The sequence below is a fragment of the Eurosta solidaginis genome, chromosome 5 (assembly GCF_040869045.1).
Source record: "Eurosta solidaginis isolate ZX-2024a chromosome 5, ASM4086904v1, whole genome shotgun sequence".
NCBI lineage: Eukaryota > Metazoa > Arthropoda > Insecta > Diptera > Tephritidae > Eurosta > Eurosta solidaginis.
This window is the reverse complement of record NC_090323.1, coordinates 272,708,922-272,731,318: the sequence shown is the minus strand read 5'-3', so window position 1 is coordinate 272,731,318 and position 22,397 is coordinate 272,708,922. Positions and strand designations below refer to the sequence as shown.

The following is a 22,397-nucleotide window of genomic DNA, read 5'->3' as shown; positions in this document are numbered from 1 at the left end:
CTGGATATGGTTGGTGCTATTGCAGTTGGTGTGGATGGAAATGACACCGCTAAGCCAACACCACTATTGCTAAGTTGAGGAACCGTGTATATTACGTGGCAATCGTTGGGAATATTCCAACATTCCCGCGCTCCTCGCATACGCGGAGAAGGCAACGCCGATGCCTTCCAATTACTATTTATTAGTATTCACGATGTTCGGGAATTTAGCACGTCCTGAGAGTAGGTTAAAACGGTTTCAACGTGGCCACCGGCTAGCTTACTTCGTTTTTAATTGAATTCACTCATTTCGGAGACAATTTTCGGGTTAAAATGTTAAAATGTAAACTTCCCGTATGTAGCTCCTTAGCCTTTCAAAATTTGGCTATGTATATAAGCACGGCTTTGAGGAATTCCGAAAATACGATGCACATATGTAGAGGAGTGTTTTACGATGGCTATAAACCGCCCAAATTTTGATGGTGAACTATCTGTATTTGAGAACGCGCTCGTCAGTTCCACCAACTATATGTGGATGCACTTAAGTATCCTGTAATTTTTCACTTGACCACTTTTTGGTCACGAGGGTTGTGTGCTCTACCGCTTCAGACCGCCAGCAAAAAGGAAAAAAAAGTTTTTTCTTCCTCGGAAACTCGTGGTGGTTTTTTTCCTTCCTTTTTTTTTCTCTTTTTTCCGTCTTCTAGTGATGGCCGGTCTGTCTGGTCCCTTCTTTTTCGATATTTTTCATCGCAACCCTTTCCACATCGCTAGGTGTGTTCCCGTGAACACGCTCCCAAGTGGGTCGTAGCCGTAGACCGTAGCAGCAGACCGTAACAAGTACATGGAATTCTTATTTATGTATGTAGGTATGTCACCATGCTGCCACCTTGTATCGTTCCGCCATGATTGGCTGTCATATAGCATTGTCATTTTATTCGCTTGGCATTTTTCCTTCATACTAATTTTATTTATATCTTATTATAACTTTAAACGAGCTATTCTTGTTTGTTTGTATAGCCGAACGATCTTGGGAACGGCACAGAGATAATGTTTCACCTTCTAAGACTTTCTACCTAGGTATTGCCACTCAGAATGTTTCACAAGGTTGCCACCTATTAGAAATTAAATAAAAAATTTCATGACATATACCGATATGGGTATCAAACGAAAGGTATTTCACTCCGCATTACAATAGGGACATTTTTGAGTAGGGTTGCCATTTAGGGCTGCCACCTATTCGAAAATATAAAAAAATTGCATGAGATATGCCAATATGGGTATCAAATGAAAGGTATTTCACTCCGCATTACAATAGGGACATTTTTGAGTAGGGTTGCCATTTAGGGTTGGCACCTATTCGAAATTAAAAAAAATTGCATGAGATATGCCGATATGGGTATCAAACGAAAGGTATAACACTCCGCATTACAATAGGGACATTTTTGAGTATGGTTGCCATTTAAGGTTGTCACTTATTCGAAATTAAAAAAAAATTGCATGAGATATGCCGATATGGGTATCAAACGAAAGGTATTTCACTCCGCATTACAATGTGGACATTTTTGAGTAGGACTGCCATTTAGGGTTGGGGTAGGTAGATGAAATAGTACTCTACTTACTCATATTCTATTAAAGCTTTAAAGGAGAGCATTAAAGTTAAAAATATTCGTAAACAATCTTACACATGATTCGACTTAATTTTCTTAATTTCACACACGCTAATAGAATTGAAATGCAATATCAAGGCACCGTGCCAATTGTAGCAAAATATATTTAAATGCATATTTTTGGCAAATATGAAATGAATAATTGCAATTTCTCACAGATTACTATTATAAAGATTTCTCAACATAGCAAAAAGATATCTCACCATGGTAATTTGCTACCGTTGAACGCTAGAGGCATATGTTCAATTTGAAAACGACATCTAAGCATTTAACTACTTACCAACAGATGGCGCTTAGTGAAGTAAGTTGACATTAATTAAACTAACTGATAGTTGTCATTCGTGAAGTTTACAAGTTTTTGAATGTAATAAAATTGTGAGACTTTCATAGTGTATAACTGAAAAATGTTTGAAATTAATAATTCGGCGCATGAAGATACTCGACCTAAATAACTTATGCCCCTATTTCGGTATACAACTCAACCTTCAGATAACTCTACTCCTGTTTGGTATTACGAATTACAACTTATTTCAGTTGAACTTGAATTGGTGCTGCCAACCTAAGAAAGTGTTGATTTGACGGATAAATGAACAGCTGATCAATTTGTGGCGAAAATTTAAGCATTTCCAAAAGTAATTTTGTTATTACGAGATATATGATATGAAATCTATTTTATAATGGCGAAAATGTTGGTGATTAACATGTCGCGAATGCGGAAAACATTAGCGTGATCATTCCAATCCCTTGGAACTACCAAGCATCAAGTAAGAAAATGTTTAAGTGACAAATGATGAGCTTCAAATGAAGTTATTTTGCAGATTTGAGAGGAAGCATTTTACTCATTAGTAAACATAATTAAGGACCAATTCCACAAACGCTTTCGAGGGAAGGCTGAACCCCTATTTTAAAATTATGCGCCACATTCAGATTCCTTGCTGATGGCAGCTATCAAAAATGCTGTGGAAAAGATTTTGGTGTTGGAATGGTTTTAGATATTATTGAGAAGCATATTTCAGCGGCCACCGTGGTGTGATGGTAGCGTGCTCCGCCTATCACACCGTATGCCCTGGGTTCAACTCCCGGGCAAAGCAACATCAAAATTTTAGAAATAAGGTTTTTCAATTAGAAGAAAATTTTTCTAAGCGGGGTCGCCCCTCGGAAGTGTCTGGCAAGCGCTCCGAGTGTATTTCTGCCATGAAAAGCTCTCAGTAAAAATTCATCTGCCTTGCAGATGCCGTTCGGAGTCGGCATAAAACATGTAGGTCCCGTCCGGCCAATTTGTAGGGAAAAATCAAGAGGAGCACGACGCAAATTGGAAGAGAAGCTCGGCCTTAGATCTCTTCGGAGGTTATCGCGCCTTCCATTTTTTATATTTCAGCGAAGTGGATTAAAACCCAAACAACAAAAATTGTATTTTACTCTAAAACAGGGTTCCCAGGAGTAGTGATTATTAACAATGGAACTCACGTTCGCATAATTTCACCTATTTTGGCTGTATCCGAACTGCGGCCAGCCTCGTCCAACTTCGGAATATCGCTCCATAAAGTCAAAAAGTTATTCAATGTAATCCTTCGTTTAAACGTTATTTTTTCTATAAATGTGCACAAAATTGTTGATTATTGTTTGATTAAAAAATGTTTAACTACCGGCTTTAAATTTTTTGTTTTTTTTTTTTTTGTAACGTGTTATGAGCCCGTGCACCATCTAACTCTCATCAAAGGTGGATCAAAAGACGCGTTTCGATCTCCGTTTTGGTAAGTCTAGTTGAGAGGTTGACTGCTAATATGTTTCTTTTCCGCCTTCGGATTATTCTTCTCGAGGTCAATACGCGTCTTTGGACACCTCTCTCGTAATTTTTGATAGCGTATTAGCAGTCGACTCCTCAACTAGACTTTTACCTCCGTTTTTAGGATTCGAAAGCGCAAATTAAAAATTTTATTTCTGTCGCAAAATATTTACAAAATCCCACAAAATGGCCCGAGAGGGTCCGAAATATGAGGCCCGATCCATAGTTCTTTTGCACAGAAGATCTTCCTGTGTTGGCGGCCTTTGGCCGCGATTTGTAAAAATAACCCTGGGTAGGTCCAACGCCTTTCTGCATTAGTGTGTACAAAAAATCTGGCGCAATACATCCACATGAAAATTTGAACCGAAATGATATGATAGAAATACAATTTTTAATTTTTGTTTTCGGATTCTTAAATCGGAGGTCGAAGCGCGTCTTTTGATACCAACTTTGAAAATTTTTATTAAAAATTAGGTGGTGAACAGTCTTCTAAAACGTTGCATTTTTTCAAAACAACTGCAAAATTGTATGAGACAACTGCTAGTAATCAGTTGTAAGATTTTTACGCGTTTGACAACTACACTAACACAACGTTGTAAACGGTAATGCAACAAAAAGTTGTTAGACGAGACAACTCAACTGACAGGTTGAGTTGTAATCTGTAATACCAAATTGCGAAATTTCAACCCAACCAGAGTTGAGTTGTAAACGGTAATAGTGGCATTAGTTCTCGATTTCACTAATTGTCATAACAATCCCTCATACTATAGGCTGGAATTACCCATTTCAAATTTTTCATTCCAGTTCATTTTGCGGTTAGTGTTTGATGTTTTTGAAATCATATATGTACATATAAAAAAGTAGAGTTTGATTAATAATGACATGTAGAACAAAGTATGTTATGCGGCATACTCGAAGATTGCCGAGCAAATATCGGTCGCCTAGGTACTTTAACTCTAACTAGCCGTATTATTGTAAAATAAGTTTAAAGAAATCAATATTTTTCGACAATCATTTTATTATATATTGAAACTATAAAATCGCCGATATGCATGTCGAAAATCCCCATATTCAGATCTATTCATTTTTGTTTGGAGTGACAATGTTAAAAAAAATGTGTATTTTGACAGCGCTCTCTCGAAACAAAGAGTCGCAAATCCATTCATCTATGCCTTTGTTCAGTGTCAAAATCTGCGTGATGGTGTTGGACGAATGGAATGGAGAGAAAACATAAAACGTTGCAGTTCCTGTGTGTTGTGGGAAAATAATGCGCTAAATTATATGGATTTACTAAAAAAAAATAACTTAAAGTGATGTGAAAATATTTTTTAATAAAAAATTGACCACCACGGCAGTGAATAATTGTGAATGTGTTGGTTACATTTTGCGCTTGTCATCTGCTTTTGACAATCCTTGTCAGTGAAATGAAAAAAATTAATTGAGCTGGTGAGATGAGCTAACCATATAATAGAGTCATGTATGCAATATTAATTAGTAAGAAGACTCATAGTGGTGAACTCTTCATATTAGCCATCATCCGGTGGCAAAATCCTGAGCTAGATAAATAATTTTGCATGTAAATGCAACAACAACGATTTGACCCAGATAAATTCAGATAGAAGTCTGGTTCAATTTGTGAGCCAGATAATTTGCTAATTACTTCTTTTTAGTTTGGTAACGCTGCCTTCAATAAACCTATTTTTTCAAAAATAAATGTCGCTGCTTGGCCTTTCGCCGTATGAGTTAAATGAAAAGCAGCCGCGACATCTGCCTATCACATTTCACGACATCTGCTTCTCAAGTCTCTCAATAATCCAGAGCATTCCCGTGAGAATTGAGCGTGAGCCGAAGCTGTAGAACTCACTGGATGACGGCAACGATTTTTTGGGTATTTTAGGGATTTGTGCAACAATTTTATGGAGGTGAGAAATTCTTCGGGAAAAGGAGAAACTTTAGAAAAAGAATACAGTATGCATGGAAATTTTTTGTTTAGAACAAAAAATTTATATTTTTATTTTATTTAAGGCAATCGGCGTTATGGAACATAAATGTTTAAAAACGATCCCCCCTATTCATAAGAATTGGAAGAGGTTTTTAAAGCTCTGTTAATTGGAAATTCACATAAATTTAAAAGGTTTTATAAACCTTTTGCATATTTTATGACTTGGGGTTATGAATATACTACTAATGGAGTTGCGATGTCGGGGCTTCAGTAGGGAGCAAAATTTCGTCTCCTTGTGACGAAATGTCCTTAAAAACTTATTCAAAATACACAAGGAAGAGGATTAGAAGATTATGGTGATGAAAATCGTACCTCCAGTACAGCAAACAGTGTTATATGGATGATGGTTTAAGGCATTCGGGGTGATCCGATGGTCTCAACCAGTTGCCTATTTTTTCGTACACATGTGTCATAGGAATATTTATAAGAAACATGTTTTGAAAGTTATAAGTAAACTCCAGGGAATTGGCCTTAAAATATAGGTCAATTTGTTTGTGACCAGGATAAAAATTTGTTATCTTTGCCTGCCTGGTAGGACTTACAAAAAATGAGTAAGGTAAATACGATTTGGTCCAGATAAACCCAAATAGAAGGCTGGTTAAATTTGTAAACCAGATAATTTCATGTCTTTAGTTTGGCAGCGCTGCTTTTAATAAGCTTTTCTTAAATAGATGTCGCTGCTTGGCCTTTAGCCGTTAAAGGAAACACAGCGGCGCCATCTGTCTATCACAACTCATGTGTACACAAATATTACGACCTCTGCTTTCAGTCTCCCAATGATCCAGAGCATTCCCGCGAGAATTGAGCGTGGCAGGGTTAAGCTTTAGTCAACTTTGACTACGAGTTTAAAAAAGCACTGACGAGCCGGTGCCTGAATCATATTTTACTCATACATACATACATACATATATATAATAAACATGAAAATATATAGGCATTATTAAATATTTAGTTTATTCTTTTCTTAAAAAGTATACGGTACAATTACATACATATGTAATACATGCCTTGTAAATTGAAGGCACACAATTGAAGGTAGTCTATCAAGGAAAAGTTTACAATTTTCAATTCAACTCCAACCGAAGATTTATAATAGATTTGAAAACGTTGAATATCCCGTGTGGTGACAGATAAAACTCATTAATTTCAGTTTTTGGAAAATCCATGTTCTTTGCAGCAAGCTAATTATTTTTCATCGACCTCTGGTTAAAACACGGTAAAAGGGGGTACAAATTATAAGGCTTTACAAAATCTACCAAATAAAAAGTGGTAAAACCAAAGAGGATACATTTAATAAGAGCCGCCAACACATTACTTTTAACGAGAAAGTTGTAGGAAGCAAAAAATGCATACCGAATGTTTTCTCAAGAAAGTTTTGGTTAACTGCGGCCGATGTAATCACATTGCGCAATCGGAATTTTTGGAGAGCATTAATTACTTTATTAAATACAATCGTTAAAATGAATACAAATACGCAAAAAAAAAAAACGTATATCAATCATTTTAATGAATATATCTCAGGAAAAAAAACTAGCGCCTAGCTTGAGAAAACATTTTTGCCAAAGTAGCGTGTTTACGGCTCTTATTAAATGTATCCTCTTTGGTAAAACTGCAATGTTGAGAGAACTTAACGAGTTTTACCTGTCTCCACCAATATGTTAATCTGAAGTCTTAATTATTAAACCAGCTTATCCATTAAGATTTTCCCCAAAATAAGGGTTTTTCGCTCGATCTGATCATACCGAACAAATTTTTTTGATTTTTCCTGGAATCATACCAACATACCAAACTCAAATTTCTACGGTATACCGTTAGGATACGACTGAAGCAATGAAATTTAAGTTTGTTCAAATGCATAAAAATTTGTTTACTTCATCAATTCACAGAACAAGAATTTCTCCAGCGTTTTCGTATGACCTAGACATCGCGCTTTAAGATGGTACAAAATTCCAAAGTTTCCGAATGGTGAGATTCGTTGAGACGAAAATTATATATTTACAAATCGCACACCTATATGAAAACGGCGATCAGCTAACAAAATGGACTGGGGGAGGCCCCATATGAGCCAATGAAATATTTATTTTTTACAATGTCTTTAATCGCTGATAAGTGAAGGTATTAATTAGTAAATTGAGTATACAGTTCGCTACAAACTGCATTGGAAAGAACGGAGATACTCGGAATCTTAAAATTCTAGATTTTTTGAGTTAGCTCCATATGGTTCTAGGTGTGCGACATTTCTGTATATGTCCAAGGCTCTGGTAAAAGTGTCACAAACAGATCTATTTCTCTTATTAAGGTTATGTTTGCTCGCTCAGAAAATCGAGCTAGTATCAAAAATTGGTCAATACGCTTAAATGTCATAAACGAAGACATGTGTTTAGGCAAAGAGGATAAATACAATAAGAGCCGATGTATACTGAGAGGTAGTCGCTATTTTTTTTTTTTGGGCGAGATGTTTATAAATGTCTTCTATACATTTTCGTGGGATAATTGTGTTTATTTTTCGACTGTATTTAATTAATTTATTTAATTCTCTTTCCAAAAAACACGTTTGCATAAAGTGAAAACGCCGCATGGATAAATGCCAGACAATTAAAAATGTCCCTCTCAGAAAACATTCGGCATCAATTTTTTCAATTTTCAGCGAGATACTCGCCACAGAATAACGAGTGACGGCTCTTATTGTATTTATCCTCTTTGGTTTAGGTTGTAACATTAAATTTGGAGAAAATTTACTATACACCAAACTGCTTCACATGAGATCAAATAAACCAAATCGGTTTATAAATATGAGTTTTCTAATCATCTTGACATGCTACTCAACGAATTTTTTTTCCAGATTTCTACTTTTTTAAAACTGACCAAATTATCCGTTATTACAAGTTTCCGGAATATCTAGACACTTGCACAACCTAGAGTAAACATTTCCATTACATGATACATTTTCACCGATTGGAGACAAAACAGTTGTGATTTGAGTTTAAGAGACCTTCCAGGGTGATGCATCTTGAGGTATTTCGAAAGTCCCAACATTTTTTTCGACAAGCAACTTAATGAATAAATATACATTTCCTAAAATTTTCAGATATATGCTGTTTTACGACTAAGAAAACCAACACAATCCCTTTAAGGCTTCAAACATTAAAATGTACCCGTGTACACTGTTTGGAGTGAATTAATTTGGATTTATTGGTTACATGTTCTTCGTAAAATGGAGTAAAATCATATTTCCACTTAAGGGCTTTATTCCAGATCTAGGCATCTGAAAGAATTTAACGATAAATCTTGCATGTTTTATTATACAAAATTAAATCTCGAAACGCAGAAGATTTATGTTAAATCTTCAATAATTTCTTCAATCATTACAAGTATCAGGTATCGCAATCTAAAATTCATATGTCATGTATTTTTTTGATAGGAAGATAATTTAAGGTAGTTTTTAAATTCATGGATGACAGATATTTTTTTTTTAAGATTTTCAAGTTTGGATTTTTACTGTCAAACGTAATACAATAAAACATGTATCGTAATAGGACACTCAGATATGTTTTTGCCTTTTGAAAATGTATATGTTTAATTCGAAAATGTGCATTATTTTTGTGGCTTAAAAACTTCACAAAAATTTAAACTGTACATACAAATTTAAACTGTACACTTTATACTTTGAAAAAATGAAACGTCAAATAAAATTACAATGGAGACAGTGCAGGTTAAAATAAGAGATTTAGGCCGGGTCTTTCAGTGCGTGTTCAAACTACAGATAAAATTGACTTGAGTTTAACCATGCCACTTGGTTCGATAACATACAATTTTGTTGCTCATTTCAGCTTAAGCGCCCGAAGTGGCAGGGTTAAACTCTAATCAACCTTAACTAGAGTTCAAACTCGCACTGAAAAACCGGACCTCAATAAATATTTACAGTTAAAGCTCTAGGTGAAGATATTAGTATAATTTTCCATAAACTGCCAGTAATTCCCTTATTTCAAATATTTGTTGGAGAAGTAAATGAACGAAGCCAATATCAACAACAATCGAATTGAGATAAAATTGTAAACGTGAGGATTTGATAATTATATAAAAGACTAATACTAGTTCAGAATGAAATAATTGTTCAGGTTTTCTACATTAAAGCCCTTATTGAACTCGATCTTAAATATAATATTTAAATTCTTAATTATATCATCATTGATTTATACTATGTACAAACATACACCAAATTGGCAATTTATACCATTTTGGCAATTTATTACGCAATTTATCATATAATAAATTGCCAATTTAAAAAAAATTGCGTAATAAATTGTTTCAAACTACAAATGCAACCTTGTAAAGTGTGTTTATTAAGTAGATTTAAACGTCAGTTAAGCACGGCTCAACTATATGGTTGGCTCATCTCATCAGCTCAAACTCAAAATGAAACCAAAAAATTGAACACATTTTCTTACAACACACAAAAATTGCTAAGTTTTATGTTTTCATTCCATTCCATTCATTGTTTACTATATAGTTTGGCAGCTTAAATAGAGGTTATGTTGCGAACAGAGTGGAAGGCAGTGGACTAGGCCGCCGAATGTCATATAATGAAGGAATGGTGTTCGGAGTTTTTTCAAAATTAAAAAACAAAAAGATAAAAGCTTTAATATAAATAAAACTATTGTTTTAGTAACAACAAAAACGCCTTATATATTCTATATAAATAAATTCGTACGGATTATCTCACTTTAAAATTTGAGTTAAATAATCTAAAGTTTTTTTTTGAAACTGAGTCGAGAACTGTGCGTGTCAATGTGCGAATTTTCACCGATCAGCTGTTAGTTGCGCTACTTGGTAAAATTTACAATGATTCCATTCGCCTAATACCAACACGCACATTTGATTTATGTTGTTGCTGTAGAGATAAGCCAACCAGCTATCAAATTACTATTGTGTAAGCTAAATTGAGTTGTATGAACACCACTAAATTTAAATCGAAATTGCCTCAATTTTTGTTTGAACATAGTAGAGTATATATATAGAGTATTGAGTCATTGCTAATGGAGTCAAAAATCTAGTCGGCTTTGCTTAGTGTTTCGGATTCTATTGCCCATGCAAATGATAATTAAAAATTAATATTTTTCAATAACTTGAGAAAAATAAATACTTATCAGAAAAATTCTTTTTTTTTAACATTTGCAGCAATATACAAGATTTTTTTTTTTAAATGGGCACATATTTGCTTAGTTGCCACATGTGTTTTATTTCGATAGTTAAAGTTATAAGATGTTATCCTTTTTAACTATTTTTTGTAAAAAGCATATTTTTTGGGGCTGCTGACAGATGTTCGTTGATGAAGAAAAGGCTCTGAGTGGAAAGGAAAAATTAATTATTTCCGTAAACGAAATTGTGATTTCACAAAGTTTCTGTGTGAAATCGGTATAAGTCTTATTATACTTGGTAAAGAATTATACAAATCACAGGGAATGACAAATGTAAAAAGTCTTGTTTATGAAAAGTGCTTTAAAGTCCCTCTAAATTATAAAGGCGAAATTAGTAAATCGCTTGAAGTAAATCTAAGCTTGTTCACTTCAGTACGCGATTTTTCCTTGAAGGCTTCTTAAATGACCTAACATCTGAAGCTTAAAATTTTTCATATACATTCACTTACATACATGCGAAATAGATACGCTCCTATTTAATCTAACACAAAGATAGAACTACCTGTTCTTTGATACATTTAATTTAATATTAAGCCTAAAACGCGATGCAGATACAGTGAATTCATGAATACATATGTATGAATCGATAAAGGAACAAATACTTTTTGCTATACATAACTAAGAGCCCCTTAAGCGCATACATTCGGCTATTGGAGCGATTGTCGTAGCAAATTTCTCTTGCCTTGCTTATTCTAAAAATAACACAAAAATTTGAGCTATAAAAATGGTATATGCCACTTCTTCGTACTATGTAGGATCATCCATTTTCTGAAAACTATAAGCAATAACCTAGTCATCTATTATTACATTAACAAGTAAAAAAATTATCCAACGTAGTTTTGATTCCAAAAATAGTTATTTATTCCGAATAAGTTACGTGTTGTTTTCTATCGTATTTTATAAGCTAATTTAATTTATGTACACGATGACCCATCACGTCATTTTTTTGTTATTGTATCCGTAATCGCATTAGCTTTGGGGATAAAAAAAAAAATATTACTCTTTAACAAAAATATATTTCCTACTGAATAAGCCCAATTTCTTAGACGTGCGACATTCATTTAAAGGGTGCAACCAAGCAGTAAAGCAGGGCTGAAATAAAAATTATTGTTCTTTCAAGAGGGCTCAAGATGGATCGCAACTGTTAGGCCTCTTTCTTCATGAAATTACCCACAGAATATAACATTCACACTGCGCCATAAACTCGTATGGGGCATTAAAGTAAACCATCACTGTTATATGTTTAATTACAAGAAAATTATAAACCAACTTTGCTTTTATGAATAAGAGGGTTTAATTTTTTTAGGATCATGCCAAATATTGTAAAATATTTTACAACTGAAAAAAAAAAAAAAAAACAGTTTCAAGCGGATAACTTGATGACTAAGCTGGTGCGAATACCCCAACTGTTTATAGTGTTTATATTACGTTTACAAGTGAAGATGCATTACCATCCGTAATCGAGCCATAAATACACATACTAAAATTAGAACCTTATATAAAAATGTGGTTGGTTGAGTTTCTTTATAAAGCTTATTGTAATTTTGATTCCTTAAAAATTATTTACTAATTAAGTTTAGTTTCATATAATAAATATGTATATTTTTATACATCAACTATGAACGCACTTTTTTTCTTCAGCAAAAAATTGGCAAACATTTACCAGTTTTTGCTGCGCTCTTCCTTAATACAGTCTCAAATCGGTTTTACCACATTCATTGCAAATAAAAAAAGCAACAAATAAAACAATATTCATACTTATCCAAGTTCTTTTTTCTTAAGCAGAACGCGTTTCCTTGCTAAAGAGTGTACATCCAGGTACATAAGTAAACATGTTAGTGATAATAGTTGATGTTCACCTAGTTAAAATGTGATTTAAGTACATTTTATGGTACATATTTCACATAACATTAAAGGAAAAATTTCGTTTAAAACGATTTAACAGTTCAATTTGTATAAAATATCAATAACATATGTACTTGTAGATGTTTAAATTAAGATAAGCGAAATAAAAAATTGATGAAAAAATAAAATCAATTACCTAAGATATTGGACGAAAGACATGCTGGCATATATTCTTATGCTGACAATTTTATAATTTCTTTTACCTTAAACAGCAAATACAAAATAAAATTTTCTCTTTCATTATCATCATCATCCGATAGCTAGAGCTTAACATACACCACTTATTCAATATGAATATCAGCAATGTTTATCAGCATTGTATAGTTAAAACAGTAAACGTGTAACCATCACAGATGGTGCACATTATTACTGCATTGTATCACAGATCAAATGTGTATATATGTGTATACATATATACAATATATCATAAAAATGATTGAATTACAAAAAGAAGGACCACATTAAATAAATAGCTAATCAAATTATAGTAATAGCGTTTTCTTTTCTGAAATAAATTGTTGCCTAAGTAAATGGTAAAGCCTGAATAGAGTTACTCCTACCCCAGAAAATTTTAAACATTTATAGTGCATACAAAGAACATTTCAACTCACCATATTCACTCATATTAACAGAGTATATGTGGAATTTAAGAGCGAATTGAGAGTTTCACAGAGTTGCACTGCCACACCGCCATTTTATACAGGGAAAGTGTGTCACGCTTTTGCGTTGCGAGCAGGCAACAATTTTCACAAAAGAACGAAATTTCCCGTAAATGCGTTGCCTGTTTTTTAGAATAGAACAACCCTTGCGCGGCGTACAAAAAGCGTAACACTTTAGCCAGAAAAGAAAACGCTATAAGTTTATTGTAACCTAAATATAAAAAGTCCATTCTCATATTTGTGTTACTTAACTCGAAGAGAGAAAACATGACATCGAATTTAATATAAAAAGGGACAAGTTTTTCAGCACTGTTAGAAGCTATTCTTAATACATCGAAGCTCGTTAAAAACTCGAGTCGATAAGAATATGTTAGGATTTTATTTTATTAGTGTTTTTAGATATACTAAATATGTAAATGAAATATAAAAATAGATATCCATACATACAAACGCACATCGCCCGTTTTATTGTAAACATATGTAATTCAAAATTCTCATTTGTTGGGAAAACGCAAACAAAGTTTTTTTTTTCATACAGCTCCATTACAAAAATTTAATTTAAAGAACACAGGCCCGTCCATTTTTGCCCCTAGCCTGTCTGTCAGCAGGCGGTTGTTTTGAGATAGCATAAAATATCTAAAAACTCAAATTTTAGATTACATCTGTTTACAATAAAACTTGCGATTTCATCCTCATTACATACCATCACAATGATAAAAAAATACATATTTCATAAAACTATGTGCCCTTTGCTATTTTATGAAAATATTACTTTTAAAGAAACAAAAATATGTAATAAAAAATATATATCTATAAATAAAAAAAAGGTATACTACGTACTAACACTTTTAGCGTCAAACTAAAAGTAATCAAAGGAAGGTAAATTTGTTTAAAACAAACTATTTGAAAAATAAAATAAGGAGTGTGAAATATAAAAAAAAAATAAGGTCGACATACATATATGGATGGACAGTGTTGGTCTCATTATTAAAAAATATAGAAATTTTATTCAAGGTATTATATATGCATATCGACGGCTGAGTGGAATATCTCCCATCCCATCGATAACGCACTATCTGAGAATATTTTTCAAGAACACCCTATTTCAGAATTTGCTTCAGAAACGCCCTATCTGAGAATTCTGTTGAAGACCGCCAGACCTTAGAATTTTTTTCTAAACGCCCCATCTAATGTAAATGAATTTTAGCTCAGATAGGGCGATTTCGAAACAAATTCTGAGATAGGATGTTTTTTAAACGGTATCCGAGATAGGGTGCTATTATACTCAGCAGTCAATATGAAGGCATGGATCTTACCAACCTTATCAAAGAGAAACAACTTCACGGAAGCCGTTGTTTTAAGCTGCAAAATTCCAAGAATGCAACATATTGTGATCTTCATCCATACACCATGCGTACTTAAGCAATACAAATTTTGTTGAATTTCAAAAATAATTTGTCAAATATCCTTAATTTAAAATAATTATATAAATTAGTTAGCGCGTACATTTAGTTGAAAGTTGTTAATTTTTTTTAACTTTTTCACAAATCTCTTAGTAAATATTCATGCCTATACAGATAGAACAACTGGGAACAATTCGAGTTTAAAGAAAAAATCATCTTTGCAAAAAAAAATTATACAGTTATTTGTAATCTAGTATTACATATTTCAAATATAAATTGGTTGTACTGGGCGGTCACTAAATACCTCACATGTGACCGATTACGTCCAGTGTGTAAATGTAAATAGGTACTAACTAAATTTTGAATTGCAATTATTTAAGCTCTACGTAAGACACATTTTCATACTTAGTAGATTTGGAAATACATGAGTTTTATATGAATATATGAATAAAAACAATAATGATTATATGCCCTGACGGTAGGTACATTCAATTTGAAATATACATCAAAATTATCCAGTACTTTAAATACATACAGGGCATTGTGGAACAACCAGGTGAAGTAAGCCGTCAATTGTCTTGCAATTTATTTTTGTTCTCATTCATTTTTGATAAAATTGTCAAATACAACTTGAATTCAACTGTCAAGAGTTTTGGTAGAAGATCCATCCAAGATAGAGTTTGTATTACTTATTAGAAAGAAAAAGGTGTTACTTCCTACCAATCAATAAGTCTGCTGGAAAGTTGTAAAGATGTTTAGCGAAAAACACATTTAAGAGAATTACTTTCACCTCCAACTGGGTCTGTTGAACTTTTATCATTACGACATGAGTAGTCGCTTCCGAATCCCATTATAGTGCAGCGAAAGGCAGTAGTTTAGATCAATAATATATACGCTCGTTACGTATGTATGGACAACTACCCTCCCTATTATGTCCGGTTTTTGAGTGGAAGCTTGAGCTGAAGCTGAAGTTATGCTCAGTTTACATGATAATTTTTTTTAAAGCTAACAGTAATTAAAACTCAAAGTGGGCCTTAGTAGACCCTTTTGAACAGGTGTAAGGTGGCACTGCTAAGCTGCAAAATGCAGTTTTTAAATGTCCATTTATATTTCTACTCCTATTTTTTCAATGAGAGTAACTATTTTACCCTCTTCTAACCATTGAAAATACACCCGTACCGTTTCAGATAGCGTACATGTTCTGTCTTTTTCTATTTACTTCACCTGGTAATTCGACCATGATACAGGGCTTCGCTTAATGGGCTTCAAACAGGTGGGGACTAAAAAATAGTGATCCGACAATACTTATATATTTATTTAGATCTAGGTAGGAAGATTTAACGGCAAATTAGCAATTCTCTAATTCATGTTGTACGTATATCACGCAACAAAATGATGACAACCAGTGTGCACTGTTTATTTCCTCCTGTTCATCATTAATACTTGTTTACGAACATTGAACTTTCAATATTAAGGCAAATTTTCTTAACAATGAAAAAGTTCCATCTTTTTTAGAAAGACGTCGAACCTACACTTTTTATAGCTCAAATCATTCGAAATTTTTGACTATTGGTAATTTTTAGGCAGTGTGACCATGGTATAAAAAAAGGTAGTTTGACTTAACATTTTTTGACGTATTTGGGGAATTTTGGAGTCGCACAAACTTTGTATTATTTTAATTTACTAGTACCGGAACGTACCGGGTTTATACCCGGATAAGGACTGTCACACCGTTAGCACTCCCTTAAGCCTTTTTCAGTGTTATTACCGTTAAAAAATTTGCTAGTAGCGCTGCCATACCGTTACTGTTAAAAGCAAAGTCGGGATGGGAACTTCTTTCAGGATGAAAAAAACGGTTATCTGAGACAATAATTATATGCTCTAGCATGATTTATGTGTACACATATATGTTGGAAATAAAGCAAACGATTTAATTTTACTTTGAAAAATATTAATAAAATAATGGTACCTCCACACCAAAGAAGTCAATCTTCGCGTTCCAATGAACAGTGATCCAAAAACCGATAAAAATTTAACATGCAAATGCAAGAATAAATTGATCCATATGGACCACATTGTTGTTGCATTTGCATGTTAAATTTCTATCCGTATCTAGATCACGCTTCATTAGAACGCAATATATATCTCATATACCGTTTATGTTTCGTTGATGCCGCTAAGACGAACCGTTAGGCAATAAAATTAATATACCCGAACCCCTTAAAACAAATTTAGAGAACCTTTTGCAACCTTTTCCCCCTGTATAATATATATATATCCATCGTTTTTGAGTTAAATATATATTTTCCAAAAACGTTAAGTTTTTAACAATAATCGTGTTATGGCGATTATATAAGGGGCCACCGTGGTGTGATGGTAGCGTGCTCCGCCTACCACACCGTGTGCCCTGGGTTCACACCCCGGGCCAAGCAACATCAAAATTTTAGAAATAAGGTTTTTCAATTAGACTAAAAATTTTCTAAGCGGGGTCGCCCCTCGGCAGTGTTTGGCAAGCGCCCCGGGTGTATTTCTGCCATGAAAAGCTCTCTGTGAAAACTCATCTGCCTTGCAGATGCCGCTCGGAGTCGGCATAAAACATGTAGGTCCCGTCCGGCCAATTTGTAGGGAAAATCAAGAGGAGCACGACGCAAATTGGAAGATAAGCTCGGTGTTTACGTCCTACATATTATTTTGTTTTTAATAGTCAAGTAGAAATTGCACAATGGTGTTAGCTCTACTATAACATCTTTGGAAAGGGATATATTTTGCAACATAAAGTTTCATCAATAAGGTGGTTTCGCTATATTTTCATGAGGTGTGGGATATCAGGAAACACATAAACTAATTGGAAATGCCAGGACGTTGGAAAGAAAACTTTTCCCAATCTCGATAAAAATCGCAGACCTCTTTAACAACCGTATAGCCAATTACATGCAGCTCATGTATAATTAGATTAAAAGTACTTGCTGTCATCTTCGTATCAAAATTATAAAATTTTGCATGTTTCCAATTACCACGCAACGACCACAAAATAGCGACCTTAACCTTTCGCGAAGGAGGCAAAACTGCGCCATATTACAAATAACAAAACACTTCGTTTTCTACACTGGTATTTTGTATTTACACTTTTCGAAAGCACGCATCTATTTGTTCTTCTTTTTAATTAAAATATCAATGACAAAAATTGACTCAATCCGTTAATGTGAAATCCATCAAAATCAGAACAAATCGTAAAATTTTTCCATTTGGTAGCAAAAATTTTGTGGAATTGTCATTGTCCCAGCAAAAGTCAAGTAGCTAACGTCACATTAAGTGGAACTACCTCAATTTTTTGTATCATAGTGTGAACATTTTCTGCCATATAAAGAAAGGCAAACCTATTCTCTTGAAATTTTTCTATATTTTTTTAAAGCTCTTCATACCGGATGAAAAAATTAACCTCCGGACGAAAATAGGGAATGCTATTTATTGCAAGGATTATTTAGGCTATAAAACTTCTATTTTCTAAAAATAACAAAGTAAAAAAAAAACGGACATGACAGACTTTTAAGCTGTTGTAAAAAAATTAGATGCACAATTGTCTTGTGCCAAACTTTTGTAAATAATATTAGTGGTGTCATTTTGTTGCGATGTGTAGCTACACTTCGAGCCGTATCCTCAAAAAATTCTTGTTATTTCATTTGAAACCCTTTGGCGGTAGTGGCTCGATATGTATGAAGTTTAGTAGGTTAATATTGAGTGAGATTAAGTGTATTATAATACTTTCGGTAAGTATACAGACTCAATTATATAATATTCAAAGAAAATATTTAAAAATAATATAGCAGTGAGAAAACCTGTTAAAAATAATAATAAATACAATGTGTAATAGAGCAGCAAAAACATCTGTGACCCTATCTATAGATCGAGTATGGAATACTAATTAATTAAATGATCAATTTATTAGATCAACTGTTCTCTATAATTGTAGAAGTTCATGTAAAATTCGAAATTTTTTAAACGTCAATTGAAGAGCCAGGCAGGTAAATTACCATTTCTTGCAGTGTTTTAAAACTTTTTGAAGTTCTTTCAATAGGGGATCCGGTACCCAGGTTCAAATCATTGTCAAGTATAATTCAAAACTAAATGTTTCAGAAGAATAATTTCAGAAGTGTTTGCCAAAGTGCTGCTCAGGGGCGACTTGCTAGAGATAAATTTTCCTTAGGTATTTGGATGTCACTTAGAATAGCAATAACCAGATTGAAAAACAACAAGGCCGTGGGCGCTGATGGATTGCCTGCGGAGCTATTCAAGTTCGGCGGCGAGGAGTTGGTAAGGCGCATGCAGCAGCTTCTTAGCAAAATATGGGCGGACGAAAGCATGCCCGACGGTTGGAATCTAAGTGTTCTTTGCCCAGTCCACAAGAAGGGGGATACTGCAAAATGCACCAACTATCGTGGAATCAGCCTTCTTAATATCGCATATAAGGTCCTTTCAAGTGTATTGTGCGAAAGATTGAAGCCCACCGTGAACCGGCTGATTGGACCTTATCAGTGCGGCTTCAGACCTGGTAAATCTACCATCGACCAGATTTTCACAATGCGCCAAATCTTGGAAAAAACCCGTGAAAAGAGAATCGACACACATCACCTCTTCGTCGACTTTAAAGCCGCCTTCGACAGCACTAAAAGGAGCTGCCTATATGCCGCTATGTCTGAATTTGGTTTCCCCGCAAAACTTATACGGCTGTGCAAAATGACGTTGAGCAACACCATCAGCTCAGTCAGAATTGGGAAGGACCTCTCCAAGCCGTTCGAAACTAAACGAGGTTTCAGACAGGGTGACACCCTATCGTGCGATTTCTTTAATTTGATGCTGGAGAAAATTATACTAGCTGCAGAACTTAACCGCACTGGAACAATATACTATAAAAGCGTGCAATTACTGGCATATGCTGATAACATTCATATCATCGGCCTAAACACCCGCGCTGTTAGTTCTGCTTACTCCAAGCTGGAAAAAGAAGCGGTAAAGATGGGTTTGATGGTGAATGAGGACAAAACGAAGTACCTGCTGTCATCGAGCAAAGAGTCAGCGCATATGCGCCTTGGCAACCACGCTACTGTTGGCAGCCATAATTTCGAAATAGTAAAAGACTTCGTTTATTTGGGAACCAGCATCAACACTAGCAACAACATCAGCACTGAAATCCAGCGAAGAATCAATCTTGCCAATAAATGCTACTTTGGACTAGGTAGGCAATTGAAAAGTAAAGTCCTCTCTCGGCGAACGAAAATCATACTCTACAAGTCACTTATCGTACCCGTCCTGCTATATGGGGCAGAAGCATGGACCATGACAACAGCAGATGAAGCGGCTTTGGGAGTGTTCGAGAGAAAAGTTCTTCGAAAGATTTATGGACCTCTACGCGTTGGCGATGGCGAGTACCGAAGAAGATTTAATGATGAGCTGTACGAGCTATACGCAGACATCAACATAGTCCAGCGAATTAAAACGCAGCGGCTGCGCTGGCTAGGCCATGTTATGCGAATGAAAGATGATGCTCCGGCCAAGAAAGTGTTTCTATCGGAACCCGCCTATGGAAGCAGAGGTAGAGGGCGGCCCCCACTCCGTTGGAAGGACCAGGTGGAAAACGATTTAAACTCCCTTGGTGTGACCAATTGGCGCCGGTTGGCGGAGCGAAGGAGCGACTGGTCCGCCTTGTTGGACGGCCATAACCGTTTAGACGGTTAAGCGCCAATTAAGTAAGTAAGTAAGTATTTGGATGTCACTTTTCAGACGAGCACCCTACCTCCATAGCACTTCAGCTGACTTAGAACATTTAGCCAATACAAATACTAGTTTAAAGCTTTTTAAAAAGTTATAGTTATACCCTCTCGCCTTAAAATGAACCACATTTAAACCGATTTGATTGTTTGCATGCACATACATATGTAACCGCGTTATTCTTATTCACTGATATGCGGAGTTTCGTGAAGACTTTTAGCTCGCGTCTTTAACAGGCATCTTTAACAGAAGTCGATTTATTACCGTTCAACCAAATTTACAACTTACAAAGTTGGACTACAAAAAATCGACTCGTGTTAAAAATGCCTAAAATATGTACTTTTTTAATTTACGTCCAATACAGATACTTTTGCAGCTCTAATGTTAATAGGGTAAGAAAATTATGCTAAATCAATATTGCGAATGTTTACTGTCAATAGAATCAATATCATTTGATTGCCCCGAAAACACGACGAATATTGCTTACTACTTAAGCACTTACCCCTATTTGTATGAAATATAAAAATAGCCTTAGGTTTATCATGATCTTATAATTCAAAATTTATATAGATATGTAATTTTTAAATGCTTTTTAAACTTTTTGTATTTTTTATGAATATAGGGGTAAGTTTATAGAATAAAGCTCTTATGATTAGAAATTGGTATGAAAACTTTTATCAAGCATTTTATGAATAAAGGAGTTATACTATTATTACGCGACTAGTCAAAATAAGAGCAGAAATGCATGGGAAAGCGCTTGAAATTCCAAATTTGACTTACACGAGTTAAAATTTTATACAATATTTCTTTATAAACATGAATAAAACAGCAAAAACAAAAATTCAAGCATGTCTTCAATATATGTCACCAATACAAAATAGCGTATCAGTCGCTCATCTATTGCTGTGGACATTCGCAATACGGGTGGTTTTAATTACAATTATCATGGCAGCGCATGAAACAGGTGTGCGCATAAATACACATAGTATATGCATAAAGGTATATTTAAAATATTACGATGTTTATATAAGAATGCACATGTAGGTGTTTCAATATAAAAGACAATACAATAATTTGCAATTTAACATTTTAAAATATTTTTTTATTAATAAACGGAAATATCAAGTTACAATCTTCTTCTGATGTGAACACGCAGCAAAAATCCGCATATGACCAAACAATGTTTACTGACGCCGTCGGTTGATAATCGTAGTCCATGTATTTAGTTAAATTAAAATTTCACACTTTTAAGAATTATTGTTGTTTGTAATCCTCTTTAATTAATTCATTTTGTGTACAGATTGTTGACTATTCCCCATTTAAAATCTTGATTGGACATCTGCATGTTGTGCTTCAGATTTGACAATTTCCGTAGTTTTAGGTTTTACATCTATGCATGTATGTATTTATGCATAGCTCCTTAAATAGTTTTCTGAATACGATTTCGTTGATGTAATTCCTTCCATCATTTCAAGTCGTCTACAATGAAATCGCATTTTGCGATTTCTTAAAATGTATTTTAATTTTGCATATTAAGATGATTTAAATCTATTAAATATGTATTTATATTGGTAATCAATTGAAATTGTAATTATGCAATCATATATTGCTATAGAGCATGTCGTACAAGTTTAATAACGCTGATTACCTTTCTATGATTTAAGCATTGTATACAATCAGTGTACCACATTTAAATGATAGTAATGTTATTATAATTATCTTGTATTTATAAATGTATATAATTACTTTTGTTGCAAGTGCTGGTTTATGGTTTATAGTAGAATCTTTTTTCACCATTCTCTATTCAATGACGCGAACGGTGTTCCTCCCGTCGATCACGATCTCTTTCCCGATCCCGATCTCTATCACGGTCCCGTTCTCGTTCCCTATCACGTTCACGATCACGATCTGATGATCGGTAACGTTCCTCATAATAGCTGCGCTTCGATGGTACATCACTAACTGGTTCTACGATGGCTTCGGGAGATTTTCTTGGACGTGCAGAGCGACTGGAGCTTTTTTGAACGAAATAA

The 22,397-nt window shown here is 34.3% G+C and overlaps 1 protein-coding gene and 1 long non-coding RNA gene across 7 annotated transcripts in view; one reads left to right on the top strand and one right to left on the bottom strand.

The window, feature by feature from the left end:
* The first annotated feature begins 2,308 nt into the window (after positions 1-2,308).
* LOC137253568 (uncharacterized) lies at positions 2,309-8,806 on the top strand. The gene is made up of 3 exons (XR_010953836.1): positions 2,309-2,409; positions 8,276-8,448; positions 8,522-8,806. It is a non-coding gene; the product is annotated as an uncharacterized lncRNA (long non-coding RNA).
* Positions 8,807-13,561: 4,755 nt separating this feature from the next.
* The window catches only part of Cpsf6 (cleavage and polyadenylation specificity factor subunit 6), an 86,914-nt gene continuing 78,078 nt past the window's right edge, over positions 13,562-22,397 (bottom strand). For 2 of the 6 annotated variants that reach the window (XM_067790756.1, XM_067790757.1), the window contains one exon: positions 13,562-22,379. In XM_067790756.1, the coding sequence (XP_067646857.1) occupies positions 22,169-22,379 (211 nt within the window). In that variant the 3' untranslated portion in view covers positions 13,562-22,168. The remainder of the gene's footprint in view (positions 22,380-22,397) is intronic. The other 4 variants (XR_010953832.1, XR_010953833.1, XR_010953834.1 and 1 more) reach the window with 4 other exon arrangements.